The sequence below is a fragment of the Phalacrocorax carbo genome, chromosome 25 (assembly GCF_963921805.1).
Source record: "Phalacrocorax carbo chromosome 25, bPhaCar2.1, whole genome shotgun sequence".
NCBI classification, from domain to species: Eukaryota; Metazoa; Chordata; class Aves; order Suliformes; family Phalacrocoracidae; genus Phalacrocorax; species Phalacrocorax carbo.
In genome coordinates, this window is record NC_087537.1 from 294,049 (window position 1) to 306,908 (window position 12,860).

Consider the following 12,860-nt stretch of genomic DNA (forward strand, 5'->3'; position numbering starts at 1 on the left):
ACAAGAAAACAAAAAACACAACATCCCACAACCCAACCACCCCACCTAACCAAAATGAACTAAAAAACCAAAATAAAACCCCACACCATTTTATTCCTTTGAGGGCTATTAGAAGATCACATCAGTATTTCCAAAGAAAAGAAAAAAATAGCTGTATTGTAAGGCCTAAAAGCAGAGCTTAAGATCATTGTACACAATTTCAAGTATAATTTAATCATGGTAGTCTAGCCTACTCTTTGATGGAAAAACGAAACAAAAACCCAAACCAACTAACCAAAATCTGCAAGGAAGGTGATTCCACAGCTTTCCAAGCTGGTGCCTGTCTTTTCTTTGGAATCCTTTTTATTTGGTGGGCAATTGTGTGATACCCTTGTGAAGGTGTGTATCCTGTGCTGTTGAATGGATTTCACCTGTTGCTCTGTGCCAAAAATAGACTTACTTGTAAGTAAGAAAAATTATGCTTGGAAAAACATTTGCAATGGCTGAGTGTTTGGGTTTCCTGTATTTGTGAGACCATCGATAACTGCTTTGAGTAAAGGAGGCAGTTATGAGTGAAAGATAATCAGTGCTGATGATGAAGATGATTATAGGGAAAAGGGAATCAGCATATCTGAGGCAAATTCTGTGACAACAGTCTGTATTAGAGGATGATATCCTGACTGGCTGTGGAGAAAAAAAAACCTCTTGTAAAACAAAAATAGTATGTTGTATCCCTCCATAAAAAGAGTAATTTCTGAGATGGTAGGATGCATAAGATGTGGGCTGGCGGAAAGGAGGAAGGGGAGCAGACAGTAAGGGCACACAGTTACATGCAACACAATGCGTGGTTGCTTTTAGAGAGTCTTTGGAATATTTGGAAAGGCAGGCTCTTCTGAGAACGCTAACCTCTATAATTTTGAGCAGTGAGACAAGGTAGGAGAGAAAGCATGTTGCAATATATTTCAGATGCTATTACTGTAGGAAAAGACCATTGTACAGAGCTGGTAGGCTAAAGCTCATGAAACTCTGTACCGCCGGCGCATCTGCTGTGCGTGTCTCTGCGTATGGGTTACGGTGGAGAGGTGAAATATCCTCAGGTCATTGCCGTTGTTTAAATCTATTATTTATCATCAAGGTCACACCAAGGGAGAATACACCTCCGCTGCTTTAACTTTTGTGACACCTGTTTTCTGTGCAAGGTCAGGAGAATTGTCAGACTGGAACGCAAGCCTTAGGTAATGAGTCTTACAGTAGTAGGGAAAAGCCAGACAGTGAATCACTTTTGAATCTCTTCTACATGAAACATTTTCTTGAGGATGTATGTGACAAGCATTGCAGTAACAGCCTTGGGTGTCCCTCTACTGCTTTAAGCAAACATTTTGCTTTCAGTAGCTAGGATGAGCTCAGTGTAGTGTCTAACCTTACTAAATGCCGAGATGCTTTCCAATTAATGTATTTAGCCTGACATCATTTGCTAATAGCCTGACTGTGTTTGTGGTCTTGAGACACAGAAACAATGCAACTGTCACCACTATCATATTACTTCTGCAAGGAAGAAGAACACCACAGGTAAGATCTTAAAAAATGACACATGAATACATCTGGGGCATAGGTGCCCTAGATGTGAGGTCATCAGTTCTCTTTTTGTGGATTACATCATGAATGGAAATCAGTCTGGTCATGTTTGTGTGTTTAAAATAAGCAAATGTCCTATATTCAACACTTGCAGACAATGTCAGCAGAAGCAGTAGTATGCAATGAATTTGAAGAAAATGCAAATGATTTTTTTCTTTAAAGTGGTAAAAATGTGAGAAAGAGCACATAAGAAGCACAATGTACAACATCCTCGCTGTTTATCCTAACTAACCTGGTCCAAGTAGCCTATTTTTAAGGAAAACTAAACAAAATTACTTCTCATTTTGAAAAGCATCTTTTTCCTGATTCTTCCAGTACCTTTGTGAAACAAAAAGTAGAGGTTCTTGTTTTGTAAAGGAAAAAAAAAAGTTACACACACCCACCCCCCACCATGCCAAATCATTTGCCTGCAGAGACTGAAAAGCATAACTACTGAGCTACAGCTTCTAGGTTTGCTTACTTTATACCAGAGGTGGGGGGGAAGAACAACAGTAAAAATAGAAAGTCTGAAAAACCTTTGGAAAATACAGTAGCCAAAGATTCAGATGTGGAGGTAGAAGCAGGTTTTAATTATAACATTGTTAGAAATACTTGTCAGGTTGCAATTCATCCTAGTCTTGTCAATCACCATCGTTGCCAGGCACAAAAATGAAGTGCATATGAGAAATTTTTACATAGAAGTTGTAGAATATTGTCACTAACCCACCCCCACACACCCATTTTATTTCACGCTGACAAAAGCTGAGATGAATGAGTTGTCTGGCCCTTCCCACTTTGTATAGTCATTGGCTGGCTTGGTTCTAAAAAGGATTTAAAAAAGGGGAATAATGTGCCTTTGCCTGGGATCTGAGACTGTCAGAGGGCTGAAAAGCTAATCTGTGAGCTGCCACCATGCAGATCTCTTGGGCTGTGTGCTCTGTCTGTGTCTTAATACAACTAGCATTTCGACCTGTGGAAGGGTGGCAAATGTTTAAAAATGATGCTACAGAAATAATTCCTGAGATCACTGAAAATACAGAAACACCAATGGAGCAGACTTTCAGCAACAACAACAACACAATGAACCAGGCAAAGCATGGAGGAAGACACATACAACAAGCTCCAGACGCTAACGGTAAGAAAAATATCATTATTACTGGTTTGGACCCTAACAGGCAGTTTGTAAAATAATACTTTTTATCATATGTTTATTTATGAAAACCTTTCGGTGTGGACCTAATGCTGTAAGTGACACAGAGTTACATCTACTGTTGAAGAAGTATCAATGTAAATGTTAGAAGGGCTATACCGGAGTTTACTGATGGAAAAATGGGGTATAGCTATTGAGCAATCCTTAGGTACTACAATATGCATTCCTATTCTGCCCAGCTGCTCTCTGCAGACACAACTCCAATAAATAAAACCTGTAGAAGATGTTACTTAAATTTCTCTACATTTTGTGCTTGCAAGCACTGTGAGGAAAGATCATAGGTCATCTTTCTCTTTTTGATGTTAGGATGGGGCAGCGGGTTGGCAGTGGAGATAGATAATATAAATTCTTAATATTTAGAAGGAGACGCGCTAGTTGTGTCTAAGCTCATACAGCAAAAAGGGCCCATGGAGGTTGCATTCAGCTGGATGGGAGAAGTGTGCTGCTCTCTGTCCTTTGCCAACAGCCAGATTTTCAGCCAGATTCCAGCAGCCAAAAAAGCTGTCATGAACAGTTAAGCACTCCCAAGGGGAATTAACGCCCAAAGGAACTGGAGGGGACTTTATTTTGCAGAGGTGTGCCATCTAGGGATCCCTTTGGCTACTTCCAACAGCACTGATATACTTCATAATAGATTGTCACTGCATTTGGCCCAAACGTCTATTAGCAACGATGCAAAACAAGCTTTGTGAGGAGAGATGGAAGATGGGGAGTTAGCACCAAACAGAGAAAGGTAGTTTTGAAGAATTGTTCTACTGGCAAATAGGGCGAACTTCGTCCTCCAGGTTGACACGTTTAGCTACCAAACGCATGTAGCAACAAGTCAAACTTAGAGCTCCCACTGCTGCACATTGCAGGTCTGAGCTAGCCGCCTTCTTCTGGAGACAACTGGAAGGAAGTTGTGTTTTCATGCTGCAGCTGTCAGTTAAGGTGCTTAAAACCATAGCATTAACAATATTTTAAAAGAAAAAAAGAGAAGTAATATTCTTTGACAGTGCAGATTTATAAGGGTCTTGAATCTCTAAAAGGGGGAGCACTCTGCTTCTCATGGGCAGCCCCACCAACCACCAGGTCCAGGAAGGTTGGTTTTGTTGTTACGTTTGAATACCTTCATTTTTTAGCCTCTTACTACACTGACATCAACTGGGCAGAATCTGTTCCACTGATATGTGCATGTTTTTTGAAGTGGAAAGGACATTTACTTAAGAACGAGAGAGTGAAGGAGACTGGACAGTTATTCAAGATATAAAATGATCTTGCGTACTTATTTTCACATCTTTAACACAAGGAATCAAAATGATGATCCAAAGTGGCCAGACCTTCCCAGGACACATGACATTGCAGGAGACCATGAATAGTTTTGCAGTGTGTGGAACCTGCACACATACAGAAAATAAACCAATATAGCTGAGGCAAATGCCTGTGTATTTAACTGTCTCCGCCTATGGTGGTACAGTACACCTGATTCAGAGCATTATTTTTTTACAGACACAGACATAATTTTCTTAAATGCTTAGGGAACTTGGGAGGATTAGACTAAGCGCACATGGAGTTCAGTTGTCAGCATTTTTGTCACAGCATTGTGAGAAGGATTGATTAATTTCATTGATGCAGTCCCTCGAACTTTCAAAAAATGAAATCTGCTAGCTGTACTCTGATAAATATAAACCTGAGCACTAAAAATCATGTTTCTGTACTTCAGTGGAAAGCCAAAAATTAAAATGCCTGTACAAACATTGTTCTATCACTAATGACTCAGGGTCAGAATTCTCTTGATGTGCTAAGGAGGGAACCACCTTGTGCACAGCGAGGAGAATGGGCCTAGCAGACACAGCCTTCTATTTGTAAGCTGACCTTTGAGGATTTCCACCACAAGTAGTGTTCCCGAGTTATAGCTACCCTTTTGACTAAGAGAAGAACATTAACATGTGTTTGTCTAGATGAAGTTCTTTCTTTGATAAACATCTTCAAAAACCAAATTCTGTGTCTTCCAAACAAGTCAGTTAGCCAAGCATGTCGCTTGGCAAAAGAGACACCTTTGGAAACAGTCTGTTCCTACAATCAGAAAGTCTTTCTAAATCCTTAATGCTAAAAAATCTTGCATTTTTCATTGTGTTTCATTTGCCTATGGCTATCCATTGAGATGAAGCAGGAATAAAAAACACTATAAGGTTCCTAATCAGCCAGAAGATGCCTCCAGCTGCCTGAAAGAAATGATGTGGGACATGTGGGATTATCACAGAGAGCAGTAAACTTGGAAAACCTAATGCCTGAAGAGTGGGAATTCCTTAGCACTGTTGTTACCTGCTAATTTCCCTAACCTGGAACACAATATGCTAGTTAAAAATCACTTAAGGAACACTTTCTTTGTTGCAAAAGGATTTAAATCTGGAGTCAACCGCTGAAGTCAATAGAGTTAAACTAGAGCAGTGGGGGAAGGTTTTGCCCGCAGGTAAGTGAAGCCAGTATAATCCCATCAAAATTTCCCATGAAGTAACCGCCACTGCTAGGGTTCACAGTTCAGAAGCTCCACTGCCCACCTGCACAACCCTGATGTGGAATTTACCTAGTGGCAAGAGAAGGATTTTATTCATCGGTCTGTACATTGTTATTCAAGGGACTCATAACTAGAGTAGCCAAATATTCTGAAGCTGCACAAGTGAGTCTTTGGAGATACTTTTCCCAAAGTCTGCCATTCAGGATGTCCAGCTTGTATCTAGTTCAGAGCTAGATATCTGCTACAGAAACAAGTGCTTTCTCAAGGATGGGGAAGAAAGTAGTTGGTAATCGATGTGTTTCTTGTTTGCAGATGCTTCCGACTTCAGCTGCAGAGAAATGCGAACCACCCGCTACATCACAGAGGGGCCTTGCCGCAGCCTCAAGCCTGTCAAGGAACTGGTCTGCTCTGGTCAGTGTGTCCCCTCACACCTCCTTCCCAATTCCATTGGTAGAGGCAAGTGGTGGCGTCAGAATGCCCTGGATTATCGCTGCATTCCTGCCCACACTCGCACGCAGCGCATCCAGATGGCTTGTCCTGAGGAAGAGACTCGGACTTACAAATTCCGAGCTGTCACGTCCTGCAAGTGCAAGCGCTACACTCGCTACCACAACCAGTCTGAGCTGAAGGACTTCGGAAAGGAAACTGTCAGGCCTCAGAAGAACAAGAAGCCCCGTCTCTCCAGAGCCAGGAGCAGCAAATCTAACCAGCACGAGTTAGAAAATGCTTATTAGAAGGTACCTCTGAGTGACACAGCCTAGCAGCTCTGGATATTTTACAAATCATCAAATGGCACTCACAAGCCACAGCATGACATTCTGACTGCAGTAGGTTCCAGTTCCTTCTGCTAAGATGGGTCAAAGGCTCACATAGTGAAAAAATCTATCAGATTATAGCAGTTATGGTCTGATAAGAGAATGAGATAAACCGAGCGGGAGGTAGCAACACCTAAATTCAGTCTGAGAGGAGAGGAACACCTTGGAGATTCATGTGAGATCATGTGGCTTGTACAAGTAGGAAGGCAGAGGACAGGGAAGCTGTTACGGTGACAATCACGCTTTGTTAGAAGTCATTCTACTCACTTTATGTGAAAAGAACGCAGAGATACCTTTCCCACTTTTGTAAGTGCCGTGACGCAGGGCAAGCATGCGATTAGGAGAGTTACCACTCTCGGAACAAGTTGTACAAAGTTAGTGATAGCAGGGACTTCAACAGTTATGGTGACTGAAGTCAAATCGTTGGGAAATTAGCACCCTGTCAGATGTCTTCATGCCCCAGTTGTTTCCTCTAAAACGCAAAAATCAAAATACGACACTTGCATTCTCAAAACACTTTTAATACTTTTTATTAAAAGACTAATCAACAGATTGAAAACTGAGATTTGACAACTAAAACCATATTTGTTTTAGGGACAATGATTTGTTTTAGGAACAATAAAACAAATTCTACTAAGTGGAGCAGATTTATGCAATGGATGCTCCTCTCAAACCAGATAACCTCACTGGTGGTTGTCCTGTAAACAGCTAACAATATGCATAATTTATCATAAAAGATACTGATTAATCCTTATTTCTTAGAACACAAATGTCTTTAGTATCAGCTTAGATATCTCAGTTTACATTTTCTATTCTGTAGAGTTTGGATTGTTGGGCCACACAGTTTGTAGTGCTAAGACTGTGCAAGCCAAGTCCCGGGAGTAAGGTGCTGGTTCTGCATTAAAAGTGAGCCTCTAGCTAATTTTAACGTCATGAATTCCTCTAGAAAAGTCTTTGGTATGTGCAACCTTGGTAAGTCTTTAGTTTGACAGCGGCTTTCCTTAGCCTCTCAACTTTGAGTCTAACGTTCATGTTTTTCCATTAAAGAATATTATTAGAAAGTGAATCATCACATGCTGTATATATCCTGTAGAAGTGCTAAGCCTAGTATCAGATGAACACAGTTTGGGATGAAGACAGTTCCTCGCTGTTCTTATTTTCTACGTAGAGTTTATGCTGAACTCATATAAACTATGGAAATCTGTGATGTTGATAGATTTTGCAATTATTTTATGTGGGACCAGAACCTAGAGAGAAAAGGTATTGTTTCAGAGAGTGAATTACATATTTATTTTTTCTCAGAAATTATTTATGCAATATTTTCCTTTGTAGAGAATAAGAAGTAATACTGCTTTAAAAATATTAGCATGTTATTTTTAATTTTAAATACATTGTTAATAAAGTAGAAACAATGATTAATTATAGGAAGACTCATTGATTTTCAGCTACAGTGTAAAGCTGATCTGCTGCAAAGCTAGTGAATTACAGAACAGTCAGGGCATTGACTCCAATTTCTGTGACAGAGAGTGTCAGGGTCCTTAACTCTCAATCAGTAACCCACAGATCTCTAAAGAAACTCCATCCTGGAACTTCTTGCTCCAGTCCACAACATTTCTCATGGAAAAGTTCTTCCTGGGCAGATGTGGAGCTCAGAACTATTTCAGTATTCTCATTTCTACTTCCCATGGGGAAGAAAAATTCGGCCGATTTAGGTTTCCCCCCCTACTCCCAGTGACATTTCCTGATTCATATGTTCACAACCTGATAAAGCCACCAAAGAAAACATGAAGTCTGTGAACTGTCGCTCAAGATTTCTTGATTGAAATCTGGTTGCTTCAGATTTCTCTCATTGAAAGAGAAGAAGTGTGGAAACCTCTTGCAAGTGCTGCCAAGCAACAGTTAAACTTTTTAAAGATTTAGTATTGTAGACCTATGCCCATTTTCATTTATAAGGCCATGTTCTTCAGAAACAAAGACGTTTTCCAATGAAGTCAGGGAAAACTGAGCTTGGACTGCGCATGGCATACGGATCTTTCAATACCGCTGTGAAGATGAACAGCTCTTTGAACACAGCCAGTAGATAAGGTGTCCTTTCACTACTATTAATTGATAATTCATATAAAAACCTAATACAAAGAGTTGTCATACCTGTGACAACGTTTTCCAGACTTATCTTTGACTTTATGAATGTGGCGCTTGGGGCTTGATTTTCTGAAATCAGCATGAATACCTGCCAGTGCTTCTTACATAAGAAAAGCAGTTCAGTTCCTCTGAAAAATCTCAGTGGCATCTAAAGTTGCTGGAATAACATTTTTAAAATGTTGTCTATGATAAGCCAGACTTACTCCACTTTATCTGAGATGTCGTGCTGTATCCCAGGCAGTGCAGGCGTACAGGGCCTGCTGCGGGTGAACCGGCAATACCTTTCTCCCAAACGTTTCACCTGAAAGCCATCCTCTTCCAAAAAACACCCCACTTCTTGCACGCAGTTCCCTTCTACCAGAAGCACAAAAGTTTCCTGCTGTTAAGCTGCCATTCAGAATCTTGTAGTTTTCTCACTTACAATGTAGTGATTGGCTCTTTGCACGTTACAAAAGCTTTTACAAGAATACCAATGGACAGGGAGGCCTGAGGCACTTTTACATTACTATATTTCCTCTCAACGCCCATCCTGTTTACAGTTGCGTCTCAGTGGTTTCTTACCACAGGTTAAAAGTGGATTAGATGAGCTGTTTGCAGATATGCTTAGTCTTCTGTAATCTTACTCCTGAAACAGTCCCTTCCAACACCTCTTTTGCAATTTATATTGTCAGGAGAGGAACAGGAAATAGTAGTGTTCTGCAAACAGCTGGAAAAATCAAAATCTGGGATGTTTCACACAGGTAGAACTGCTACATTCCTCCCCACCCCCCACCCCACCCCCTTTGTGGGTTATTTTCAGACAGAGCATTTGTGCTTATTTATTTTTTTTTCCTCTCTCTCGCTCAAGTCTCTGATAAAGGTGTACATGATTTTAGCCTCGGATTAGTTCATATTACTTACAGTTAGTAGGGCTCTAGAGCAAGACAGGAATTTAGAGGGTGACTTACTGGTCTAATAAACTATGTCAGTGTTTGCTGGAAGCATTATTTATGACTCGAGGGACATGCTGTACAGAGGAGATGCCACCTCTAACTGGGGGTTTGAGAATGAGCGCCTGCAGGAAATTTCAATTTGTCCTTCACACCAAGTCTGTACACTTCCAGGTGTTTCCAGAGGCAAAATCTTGATAACATACACAGAAGAAATAACTGAAAACAGAGCGACTTTATAGATTGTCCTTACACCAGTGAAACATTTCTGGACACGAGACATACATAGGACAGGGTCATTCAGAGTAACAAATACTCCAAAGGGGTAATGCGCAGGCACCTGCTCCTTTTGCAGAACCATTAAACAGCTTTTCTTCAGGACTATATAAACCTGTCAGGCCAAAGGAAATTTCTTCATTATAATTTTTGCAATAAAATAGCACAGTGGCACGTAATTTAGGTGCTACTGAACTATAAGTAGTGACAGGTCACTGAATTTACCTTCACTTGGCTGACGACAGCTGCCTGTCAGCAGCTGAACAACTGTCATAATGGGTAGTCCACTGAAAAACAATCAAGTTGCTTTTTTCAGACAGGATTCAAGATTTCTCCAAATCAGCTTTGAACATTCACTTGTCCCCCATTTTTATTTCCGACTTGTGTAGACAACAAACCACGGTGCATTCTCTACAATATACTCACTGACTTACAATAAATAGTGTGCCTACTTCATTTCTTTTTCTGGCAAAACCACAATTCTGCTATTATTCAGTGAAGGATAAACTTATAAGCAGCACAAACAGCCTGCTGGTATCCACAGAGTCCCTAAGATTTTGCATGAAGTTCAACTTTTTAATTACAAATTGCACAATAAAGAATATAACTTTATCCAGTGAGGTCCTAGGTCCAGAAAACATGTGTGTTCTGCACATGTGGTTGGGAAAGTCAGCATCATGAAATACGGAAGGAATAAACATGTATTTTTTTAGCCATATGACATCAACTTGTAATTAGCTTGTTTCACTCAAATTAGTGCAGTATATGGGCGCACAGAACAACTTTTCTATAGTAAACAGGGTCAAAAATCTTAAATTAACATAGAACATATTTATATATAGGTTGAGTTTGGATTGAACATACTGTGCAACTGTAACCTGAAATTTGAATAAACTGAAACTCCCCCTGAAAGGCAAGTAATGGAAGTCCACCTTTAAAATAACTCACAGGTTAAAATAAAGCCAGTACAAGTTGCAGAACTTGCAACAAACACAGCCGATTATGTTATTCAGTTATACAAAACAGTGCAACTGCTCCCCTTTCGGTCTTAGCGCCAGCAAAGGACAATTCTGCACAAGGATTTTTTTGGTAATATACAAATGGGTGGACATTTCTCTTCTATTCCCAGAATTGTGGGAAGAGTTTTTCCACAGCATGTTGGACAGTTGTAGCATCAAGCTGCAATGTTTCATGGACAAGGCTCATGATGCCTTGTTGTCTTTTCATTGAATTAAGAATATGGTGCTTTTCTGTATTTTTTGATGCCACAATGAATTTTATTCTCACAAGAGTATAATAAATGTACTGTGCCTGAAGCCCAAAGGGAAGGCGGTAACGCTGATTCTTCTGTCTCCGTTAACCATTTGTGACCCTGTGTCATGAACTAGCTATTTCTTTCAATCCTAAAAGCTCCCACTGCTCTTTTATGAGGACAAGTTATTACTGTGAAGGGAGGATAATAAAACTACTCAGTAAAACCTGAGCAGAGGTAAAACTCATCAGCACAAGTCCTGTTAATTCTGAAATAAAAGTATAAGGAACACAAAGACAATCTTCAAGACATTATCTCAGCTGTACCACATCACAATGTGTGGCTAAATTGCACAGTTCCAGGGAGGGGGTGTCCGCAACTTCTCTGGGCAGCCTGTTCCAGTGTCTTACCACCTTCACAATAAACACCTAACCTAAATCCACCCCCTTTCAGTTTAAAACCATCGCCCCTCATCCTATCACTACACTCCCTGATAAAGAGTCCCTCTGCATCTTTCTTATAGGCCCCCTTGAAGTACTGGAAGGCTGCTATAAGGTGTCCCCAGAGCCTTCTCTTTAGGCTAAACAACCCCAACTCTCTCAGCCTGTCCTCATAGGGGAGGTGCTCCAGCCCCCAGTCATCTTTGTGACCCCTCCGTTGGACCCACTCCAACAGGTCCATGTCTTTCTTATGGTGGGGTCCCAGAGCTGAACGCAGTGCTCCAGTTGGGGTCCCACAAGAGCAGAGTAGAGGGAGAATCGCCTTCCCCAACCTGCTGACCACGCTGCTTTTGATGCAGCCCATGATACTACTGGCTTTCTAAGCTGCAAGTGCACACTGCCAGGTCATATTCAGTTTTTCATCCACTAATACCCCCAAGTCCTTCTCTGCAGGGCAGCTCTCAACCCACTCATCGCCCAGCCAGTAGCCATGTTTGGGATTGCCGTGACCCAGGTGCAGGACGTTGCACTTGGCCTTGTTGAACTTCGCGATGTTCACATGGGCCTACCTCTCTAACCTGTCAAGGTCCCTCTGGATGGCACCCCTTCCCTCTAGAGCATCAACCACACCACTCAGCTTGGGGTTATTTTGAACACTTTCATATCTAAGCTCATAATCCATCCCAGCCCTGCTTCTCCCTGGTGGTACCAGGGGCTGACTGGTTCACACTGGTGCCATGAACATCCAGTACGTGATGTGAATCGCTTTTTTTGCCACATATTTGCTACTCAGATGCTAACTGACCTAGGTGGGGCTCTCATGACACTTTAGATTGAAATTGTCCCTTTCTTATGATGTTGTACAGCACCCAGGATGTGGAAACATTGGTCTGTGCTTGGTGTCCATAAGGGTAATGCGATCATTTTAATCTCAAAGGGAAGTAACCCCAACTCCTTGACTGAGTTACCAGTCCAAAGCCCTGCAGCTCCCTCCTGAAGACTCCCACATCAGGTCTGTTCGTAGTATTAACCTTCAGGTTCAAGCTTTCTTGTTCATGGCTTTCCAGGCAATTTAAATATACTCTCAAACCAAGGAATAAAAGTGTATTTATTTCGTGGTTATCAAGCCCCCAAATTAAACAGACATCTTTATCACTTTGCCAACAATTTAATGCTTGTGGCATGAGGTTATTTCAATGTCTTAAGAAAACATCTCAGCTCTGGCTAAATAAATAAGTGATGTCATTCTTCATTCAGGCTACCAGATTCTTTGGTGTAAAAACTTCCCTTAGGAGAGGCTTTGGGACATAGTGGCTCCTCTGAGACTATTTACATCTGTCAGATTCTCTAATGTCTTCTTCCTTCCTTCCTCCTGTCTATTTCCTTCCCTTCCACTATAAAATGGTCAGTATTTAACTCTAATGCTTCCAGTCTGCACAACATGCTTTTAGAATTGGGTGGTTGTTGTGTTTTTTTTTTTATAACCAGAAATAAGGCTTAATTTAAGGTAATTACTCTCCCATTTGGAGGGTTTTGCTATTTGCAGGGCCTTATTTTTTTTCTAGTCAAATTAGCAGGAGAAGTTAGTTTTAAAAGTGATAGTTTTCTTCTAAAATTGTTCTTCAGCTTAAGGGTGGTGCTCAGAACCAGAAACTTTGCACTCATTATGAATTTCTACATGTCTAGAAACAAAAGTAGCGCTATCA

The 12,860-nt window shown here is 40.9% G+C and overlaps 1 protein-coding gene across 1 annotated transcript; it reads left to right on the plus strand.

Annotated features, from left to right (window-relative positions):
- The first annotated feature begins 9 nt into the window (after positions 1-9).
- On the plus strand, positions 10-7,537 carry SOST (sclerostin). The gene is made up of 2 exons (XM_009501132.2): positions 10-2,728; positions 5,613-7,537. The coding sequence occupies exons 1-2, from the start codon at positions 2,506-2,508 to the stop codon at positions 6,032-6,034; spliced, it is 645 nt and encodes a 214-aa protein (XP_009499427.2). The 5' UTR covers positions 10-2,505; the 3' UTR covers positions 6,035-7,537.
- Positions 7,538-12,860: the final 5,323 nt, after the last annotated feature.